This window comes from Primulina huaijiensis, chromosome 18 (genome assembly GCF_012295235.1).
Source record: "Primulina huaijiensis isolate GDHJ02 chromosome 18, ASM1229523v2, whole genome shotgun sequence".
NCBI classification, from domain to species: Eukaryota; Viridiplantae; Streptophyta; class Magnoliopsida; order Lamiales; family Gesneriaceae; genus Primulina; species Primulina huaijiensis.
In genome coordinates this window covers 266348-275453 of record NC_133323.1, presented here as the reverse complement: position 1 = coordinate 275453, position 9106 = coordinate 266348, and the positions used below count along the sequence as shown (strand labels likewise).

At 34.7% G+C, this 9106-nt stretch overlaps 2 protein-coding genes across 2 annotated transcripts; both read right to left on the bottom strand.

Annotated features, from left to right (window-relative positions):
* Positions 1–1963: 1963 nt before the first annotated feature.
* LOC140965137 (uncharacterized) lies at positions 1964–4502 on the bottom strand. The gene is made up of 5 exons (XM_073425204.1): positions 4135–4502; positions 3987–4036; positions 3083–3206; positions 2842–2949; positions 1964–2761 (listed from the first exon to the last, which is right to left on the bottom strand). Exons 1-5 carry the CDS (start codon positions 4286–4288, stop codon positions 2130–2132), a joined length of 1068 nt encoding a protein of 355 aa, XP_073281305.1. The 5' UTR covers positions 4289–4502; the 3' UTR covers positions 1964–2129.
* A 1070-nt stretch (positions 4503–5572) lies between these two features.
* LOC140964179 (plant cysteine oxidase 2-like) lies at positions 5573–8864 on the bottom strand. Its single transcript, XM_073423743.1, has 5 exons — positions 8369–8864; positions 7484–7593; positions 7237–7402; positions 6079–6297; positions 5573–5829 (listed from the first exon to the last, which is right to left on the bottom strand). Exons 1-5 carry the CDS (start codon positions 8610–8612, stop codon positions 5702–5704), a joined length of 867 nt encoding a protein of 288 aa, XP_073279844.1. The 5' UTR covers positions 8613–8864; the 3' UTR covers positions 5573–5701.
* Positions 8865–9106: the final 242 nt, after the last annotated feature.

Genomic DNA, 9106 nt, shown 5'->3' with positions numbered 1-9106 from the left:
ATTTTAGCACAATGATGAAAATGCATAAAACTGACCGCAAAAATAAAAGAAATTAATTTGATTTGAGACATAGTCTGTCAACAATTTCATATCATGACCATCGCAAGTATAATCAAGTTTTTGAAAATCTTATAGTTTGCTACAAGAAATAAGCTTTCGTAGTTTCATCAAGAATAGTATAGAGACTGTGTTGTTGGAGGATTACTCTTTGGACGCCATTTCCCTAGTGCTTAATATAGATATTCTGGATTGGCTAAAGCATAAAAAAAACAGAAATAAAAAAATGACAATGAATGATTGAAGATGACTGATTAGTCACACCTCAGTTCTAACTAAATAAACCGAAATCTTCAATCTTTAAATCATTAAATGTTAAAATTTTAACATAGTAAACTTATAAGATATGTGGTGCGGTTGATGTCTGTTTGTGGAAGGGCAAAAGAAAATGGAGTGAAATGGAAAGAAACAAAAAAAAAAAACGTAGAGAAAAATTGAGAAATTTGGGCCCATATTTTTGGAAGCCCGAGTTGAAGCAAAGGAAAAAAGAAAAAGCAAACATCAAAAAATGTCGTTTGATAACACTTGTCCTTTGCGTATCAGAAGATCTGGATCCAAATATTTGTGCCAGTATAGGGCTTATAGTGATTAGTGAGTGAGTAGTTGATTCAGTTTGAACTTTTTTAAGACTGGCTAATTAACTAGATAAAAAAATTATAAGAACTAACGATCAGAGCACATGATTTGTATGAGTCTGACATAACACATAAAATAAATGTTGTAAATAATTGAGTTTTCTGAATTGTGGTAAATTTTCGTATGGTTTTACCAAGTATATTGATAGATATGGTCAAAATATTCAATTTTTATAAAACTATAATTTCATTGGTATCACTTTCACTTTTGCTCAATTTGATCTCAATTGTGAGAAGAATTTTATCTCATGCTTTTTATCAATATTGTGGACAATGAGATATAATATATGTTTGTTTAAAAATCATCTTATTCTCGTTTTTTTAGCCAAATTTATTCTTATTTTGACGAACATGTAAAAATAACAAAAATAATACAATTGTACAATACATATATTTTTTTATACAAATTATTATAAATATTTAATACACTTTAAACTATAAAAATATTGTACAAAACATTTAATAAATATATTTTCTTATATTAATCACACCTCCAACCACGTTGGTTTTGGATGATGTAACAAACCTCAGCGAGGACGTTGAGTCCCAAAAAGAGGAGATGAAATGTTCTTCAGCGAAATACCACATCGTCAAACATGTAGAAATTGTATTAAGATAGAAATGTTAAAATACAAATTGAGAGAGGTGGTTAAAAGTGACAGAGTGAACGTATCAAACCTCGCCCTAAATCAAAAACAAGTTAGACAAATTGTTTAATATTATGAACACTTTTGATTATTGAATAGGCATAACATGTTTTGGGTTGGTTGCAGCAAAAGAATTTCCATCATAGGTAGATATTGACATTCAGGACAAAGAAACTAAGAGGGTTATATTTTGCATCATGGAAGTCCGAACCATTCATCTTTGTCGGCAGAAGGAATTTGATTGTTTGTTGTCTTTCAGGAACCTGATGACATTGCGATTGACAAAGTTGTACTTTGACATGTTTCGTGCTTTAATCATCCACAAACTCTATGCTCCCGTTCAAGCAAAAGGTATCGGGCCATGCATAAACATTGTAAGTGATGGTATGAATTATTACGGGCATGTAGACATGACAAAGAACCCGTGGACAGAAGAGGGAGGAGAAACAAGAGAAGAAAATGAGATGTTTTCATCACACAGAATCAGGCACGATAACTTTCAGATTTCTTTATAACAGAAATTTACATTAAAACTGTAATGCAGATTTTCGAAGATAATTAATAGGATTTTCCGCAATTATTCACCCTCGCAACTTTTCCAAGGCTAAAACGACATGTGGCATATGGATCATATGATCATAAATTCTTATAAAAAGGCAACAGAAGTGTGTCCCTCTGCAAATATTGTTTGTTTATTCCATTGTGCAAGAGAAGCGAACCAAGAAAGTAAAATTAAAGGCCACAAGAAACCAGCCCATCTCAAGTTTCGAACAATGATTAAACTTCAATATCATTTCTTCGTCGAAAACGTGAACATCATGCAATGCTCATATGTCTCTCCCGTATTAATAATCTGTGAAGGGAAATTTGGGTGATTAACCGAATCCGGAAATCCTTGAGTCTCTAAGCATAAAGCCGCATGAGATTGGTAAATAGATCCACCTTTTCCCGTTACATTGTTAATATAGTTACCGGTATACAACTGCACTCCAGCAGCATTCGCTGATAAATGCATCACTCTTCCAGATTTCTTATCGTAAACCACAGCTACCGGCTTCATTTTTTGCCCTTTATGACCATCAACCACGTAGTTTATATCAAAACCTTTGGAGCCCTCTGGGAGATCCTTTATTGGCCCTTTTATTTCAAGAGGTTTACGAAAATCATAAGGAGTATTCTCTACTGATACAATTTTACCGGTGGGTATGAGTTGTTTGCCAACAGGCGTGATGTGTGATGCAAATATCTGCAGCTTATTCGAGAGTATATTCCCACTGTTATGACCGCCAAAATTCCAGTAGCTGTGTTGGGCAAGGTTCACAGGAGTCGCTTTTTTTCCAACTTTCGCCTTCATGGTTACACTTAATTTGTATCGTTCGATAAGAGCGTATGTTACAGAGGCCTCAACATCACCAGGGAATCCTATTGGAGAAACGAGGGAATCAAGAGTTTAGATAGTAAAATTGGGAACCTGGCTAAATGAAAGGGTTTTGTTAAATTACCTTCTTCGCCATCAACACTGTGATACGATAAGGTGATATAAGGAGATTCTTCATGTTTCTTGTGCTTCTTCACCTTCCAAGCAACTTGGCTGAATCCTTTTTTACCACCTGTAAGAAACTTGCAAAACAAAATATTCAAAACTAACAGTAAGCTAGATGTATCATGCTTTCTGAAGACTCCATGTCTCCCCAACAACTAAAAGACGGAAAGGACAGATACAAACGACTGACAACATATTACCGTGAAGCATGTTAGACCCCTCATTAGCGTCAAGCTTATATAGAGTTCCATTTAGAACAAACTTAGCACCGCCAATACGATTAGCAACCCGGCCAACAATGGCTCCAAAGTGAGCGCTATCATTCTGCAGTCATAAGATCAAATCCATGTAAGGATCATCTAGGGGAACTTTCGACGTAGCTAAAGTTCTGCAAAGTGCTAGTTGGACACAATCATGATAAAACAAAACATTTACAGGCAGCGTGTGTTTGAGCAAGTACTGGAACCAGATATCGAGTACATGAGGCAAACACAGTGGGGACGAGCAGCTCAAAAGCCCATACTCGTATGATAAAAAAAAATTATCTTAAAACATGTACGTTCCGTCTTCTTCCAAATTTGTGAGTCAGGATCTTCCACTTTTCTTAAGGATGATAACCCAATAAAACATCCCCGTGCTATAGAACCACCAAATAGTCATCACCCATTTAACAGCTTTGAATTGAATACCTGGACTTTAACTTATCTTGTCGTATGATCAAATATTAGGATAGTAAAGCACGTGCCATATTCTTAGAACTCATTATTGAGGTGGGAGAATAATAAGCTCTCTATCACGACAAATGGAAACAAAAGAATGGCCTTTTCCAACATTATGAACATGTGAAAACTTGAAATCTTATGACAAAAAAAGAAAAAAAAGATTTGAAAGCTTGAAAGTTGCGGATTAAGTAAATTCAGATGTTGAGGAATAATGGTCATCTACAACAAATATCCATGACTAAAATCAATAAAAAGGAAGAAATGTGAAATCTTGAAATATGTTGACTACGACAACATTGACGAAAGCCAGTAGATTCACTTTTTCATATGAGAAATTCATCAGCATTTTAAAAAATGTAAACGAAACAATTAAAACACATACCATATATTCTTTGACTGTATCATAGCCAAGAACAACGTCTGCTAACTTCCCTGAAAAATCATGGAAAAATTAGTTCTTTCAGGCACGTGTACTCAGAAATATGAAACATTAAACATGAATTCCAACAAACATCGAGAAATCAGAGTACCATTCTTGTCAGGAAGAATAACAGAGACGATTCTTGCTCCATAGTTGGTGACTTTCACGGAGAAATCACCTTTCTTGATCTCAAAAATCCCAAGTTTTGAACCACTTACAAAACTCAAAAACATGAAACATAATAGGATCAAAATCTTAGACATTTCTGAATGTTTCAAGAACTGCCGTCCCAGATTTTCTTGAAGTTACAGATTTTTTAGATTAACAATAATGGGCTCTGCAGAAAACACTTAATCCCATGAAAATGAAACGAATAAAAAAGTGGGATTACTGTCAGGTAACCCTATCGGTAATAGAAAAATGCGATGCTGAGTTGGGAGTGTTCGGGCGAGGATCTTAAAACTCTGCCAAGATTGTTTGTCCTTTTATTTTTTTATTTTTTTTTATTTTTATTAATAGGATTTTTATGTGCAAGAATAATCGAGAAACGGCTGACCGTTTTGACACGTCGTAACGCAATATCTTTTGATTTCTACTCTACATATATATATATAAAATTTTTCCTCTCATAAATATTGATAGTATTTATCTTTAATATATTTTCAAAATTTAAACTATTCTCCTCAATAATAAAAGTTAAATAAAAGACAACAAAATATAAACTCCTATCTGAAATTTACTCGATAAAGTTGTTTGCTTCTTTGTTCGGAAATTGTGCATAATTGCTGTGAGTAATTATTTCTTCGAAAGAGTAAATTATATGCTTAATTATATTTTTGGAGATATTATTATATTGTATATATCCAATCCTAATCTGACTGTAACTGATGTCATATTGTAATATTTCGTATTATTATGCTGATATATTTTTTTTGGAAAACATTAAAGAATTAAGTTAAATTTCGGACGCCCTACTTATTTATTTTTCTTTAGAACTCAATTAGTTTAATTCAATGGATTAAAATTAATGACGTTCAACATGAAATTCATTTTTATTAAGTTCAAACAAATAATTACCTCGTGAATATAGCATTTATTGAATAAAATTAGCTAGAAATAGAATTGGTTCGTCAATGTTTATATAAGCTGACACCAATATTTATAACTATATTATTTTTTTATAAGATGAAATTCATAGTCGTTATTTTTTGTGTATGCTAAATAAACGCAATAAATAATAAGTAAATCATGCTTGTCATGTAATTCACATGGACAAACTATGTACGAGATACTAGTCCGAAAAAGTGTTAATAAGGAACTCCTGATTATTGGTAAAAAAAATCCATAAAGTATTAAAAAAGAACTACCTTGAAACTATAATTTATGAATATTTTATCACGTTATAAGGGTAATCCATAAATGTTTAACATGTCAAAATTTTTATATAAAAAGCATATTAGCCTAGATACTATTGTATTTTTCAAAATTTACATTTGAAACTAAATCTTCGTGCTGATATTCTCCTATTATTGTATCGTATGCATGATATTATTCGCTCCCAGAACCAAAAATATTATTCTGAAACTATCCTGAGAACACAGGGAAACAAACATATTCTTATCCGGGGGGAACAAAAGGACAAATGCGAAAAGAAACTGAAGTAGCAATGCGACATCTTAGTTTGTTGCTATCTTTGGTCCTTTATAAGACACCCCGACTACATAGAAATCTTCCGGGTTTTCCCTCTCCATGAGCCATGCATACTCATCCTGTTCTTCCTCAGGTACAAGTCTGCAGCCCTCCACTGAATTTGAATGAAAATGAGGCATTAAACTACCAACCATGGTGATGTGGGAATGCATGAACAAGGTGAGAAGTGGATTCAGTGGAGAGTGTGAGGGGAGATCACTTCCCGAATAAAAACCTCTAAAATTTTACATATAATTTTTTTGGAAATCCATGTGTTGCCCAAAACTACATTTTCAGTCAGCCCCCCACCCACTCAACACTTCAGATCCACCCCTCCATAAGTACCAAAAAAATAATGTAGTACCCTGAAAATTATTTAATGGGAACTCATGGTAGTATTGACAATGACGACCCTGAGGATCACAATATGGAGGTCCAAGCACATCTAGTATTGCACATGCGGTCTTGGCTGTTAGTATGTGCATGTTGCCACCATGAGCTGGATACAAAATCGACGTTTCACAAGGAGCAGTGAAACAGGTGTCCACCTTGAGCTTAGCTAGGCGTAATCCATTAGCACGGCCTGCGTGATCAAATATGATAAGATTATCATTCTCACTTTTCGACACACACAATAACACGTGCGTACATGGCTACAACTGAACTTAGAGAGGGGATACTCAATAGGAGTCTGCCAGAGACAGTTATTAAAAATGTCACCCCCACCCCCCACCCCATCAACCCTTGTTCATAAAGCTACAAAGACAAGGGAAAAGAGCGAGGTTCATGAATTGTACTCGAGTTCATGATTGTACTCGACTCCTCCAAACTATGTACTAGTCTCAAGGGTCTCTAGCAATTTCTAGTATCATGTTCCCGCATTAATTCTGTAATTATGAGATAATCTTAAATTACTTTAGATTAAACGTACAAGATTAAAAGATGGTATTGGATGGAATTACGTCTGTCACAGTAGTGGTGGAAGTAAAATCTAGGCAATATCATACCACTTTCTTGATTTCAAAAAGCTTGAATCGGTGGGTGCGACGTTTACTGAAAAAGCAAACAAATGGGACCAAAGGTAGGTATGACTTGGTGAGACAGCACTAAAGTAAGTAAAATTCCTAATTTGACAAGCCAGCATAAAGCTGAGCTGCCATTCTTCTTGGAAAAATGTTGCTTCTCGCTAATCAATTGTAGGACAGATAATTTAACTTTTCCAGATTTGTTATCACCTTTGCACCTAAACACATCCACAAAATTTTGAACATCTGTCATGTCATATACAAGAAAGGCCGACACAGACACAAAGTACATTTATCATCAATATTGGAACATGCCAATTCCTACATATCCAATGGTTAGTGATGCACCTGGTAAACATCGAAACAGGGAGGAGGGGAGCTTTTTAATGTATTAAATGCATTTGGAGGCAGTAAACTTGAAAAGCTAAAATTGTTTTTCCTCATTAGCTGCTGTATGGTAACCTTCCTTGCACCTGATTGATGATGGGTTAACTTACTTTGTAGGGTGTCGGCAGTTGCTGCATCAAAGTCGGTGTCCATCTCATTCAACCAGTCATATGACTTGTAATGCATTTTTCCAAAGAGAAGCTTGCTAAAAACTGTCATTCCAGGATGGTTATGTAGCGGAATGACACTTTTCGGTGGCAAGCAGAAAATACCAATCTGGAACCATTCATTCAAGACAATAAATATCCACCATAACGAGGGGGGAGGAGATCAAGAGCGAAGCAGCGGACTACATACGGAGAATCTATCGCACTCGTGGAGGTGCAGGTACGTTATGATTGGAGCTCTGTCATTGTCGAAAAACCGCATATTAGGACTCAAGCCAACATCCGCTTGGGTCATCTGGTCTGCGTGGGTGTGAAATTTGAAATTTTATTAGCCTGGTCGAATTTGAGACGAGTACATAAACCAGCAGTTTGCATATCTTCAAGCAAACAGGAATTTGATTCTTTATCAATTTTACAAGCCTAAAATCACCGAGACAGCATCCAAAGAAACAGAATTAATAATGAAAGCATATCTGAAAACAGGAAAATATCTGAATTCTTGGTTTGTTACCTTAATTCAAGATGATCCTTCAAAGACAATGAAACAAAAATCATTTAAAATACAACCTTGCAAATTAACAATAGTACGATTTTGTTGATATCAAGAGCCAAATCAAATATAACTAAAAGCAATCGCAACTTATCTATGAATTCACAAACTTTACAGTCTAATTCAGAAACAAGCAAGATTCAAAGAAACTATGTTAGCTGCAGTGAGTCCAACAAAATCATCTTGTACCCTTACTTTCGATTCAAGCTAAAACAAATTACCATGATTACTTTCATCAAGAAATCATGGCCCGAGTGAAATTTCGATCTCAGTGAGAGAATTGATATCAAGAATGCAAAATGCCATAAAAAAAATTAAAACTTTAAAATCTACATTTGGATATTTACCATCTGATACCATTACCAGACCCGCATTCTTAATACATCAAACTGATCGTCAGAAACTCTAAAGACAGATTACAAGGATTTAGCATACAATACAGTATGTCAAGCTTAATTTATACGAAAACCAAAAAGTACGTTAAAACAAGAATGAATGGAGGCAAAAAAAAAGGTTAATGAATACCCAGAAGAGCAGTAAGCTTTTCCACGTTTTGAGGCGTCGGAACAATGCCAGGGGAACAATCGGCAAACACTTCCTTGCAAGTCTTATACAGTCTTTGAACAGGGGACAGTTTCTTCTGTCTCCGCTTATCTTTAATACCTTTTCTACCACCGTTTTGTTCCATCCTCATTTGCATCCAAAACAAAGGTACAAAAGTTCCAAAAATCTTGGCGTGATAGAAAATATTCAGCAAAAAATTGAACATATGGGTATTTCAACCAAGTCAAAACTCTGGCAACTGGACAAAAAATCTGAACTAAAATCCCTATAAAAAATGATGATGATATTGTACCCAAGAAAACAGGGAACTCGAGAAACAGAACATGCGTACTCTTATATATATTTATAGATGATAAGAACACAGATTCAGCTCCCCCACACTAGAGAAAACTTGTGCTCTGTAATGCTATGAAAAAGTTTTGACAGATGTGCATGATTGAAGATGGAAATTATGGTACGTATACATACAGTGGGTATACTGGATTTAGAGTTGCAAGGAAAACCAGGGGCCTGCTTAAACTTTCCCATGGGCTGTTCAAAGAGCGGATTCTACACTCTCTTTTTTGTTCTTTTTTAAATCATAATATGATGGAATAAGAAATTCCCACATTTGACAAGTTTAAGGTTTTTATATTTTGATTGATATCGACAAATTCAACTGATTAGAATAAATATTAACTATTTTCTTCAAATATCGCT

Coding starts and splice junctions, on each gene's coding strand:
- LOC140964179 (XM_073423743.1), bottom strand. CDS start 8,612: ATGTTCAATTTTTTGCTGAATATTTTCTATCACGCCAAGATTTTTGGA. Junction 7,403..7,483: donor ACGAGTGCGATAGATTCTCC/GTATGTAGTCCG, acceptor GAATGGTTCCAG/ATTGGTATTTTCTGCTTGCC. Junction 5,830..6,078: donor CCCATTAAATAATTTTCAGG/GTACTACATTAT, acceptor ATTCAAATTCAG/TGGAGGGCTGCAGACTTGTA.
- LOC140965137 (XM_073425204.1), bottom strand. CDS start 4,288: ATGTCTAAGATTTTGATCCTATTATGTTTCATGTTTTTGAGTTTTGTA. Junction 4,037..4,134: donor TATTCTTCCTGACAAGAATG/GTACTCTGATTT, acceptor ATGATTTTTCAG/GGAAGTTAGCAGACGTTGTT. Junction 2,762..2,841: donor CAGTGTTGATGGCGAAGAAG/GTAATTTAACAA, acceptor TTTCTCCAATAG/GATTCCCTGGTGATGTTGAG.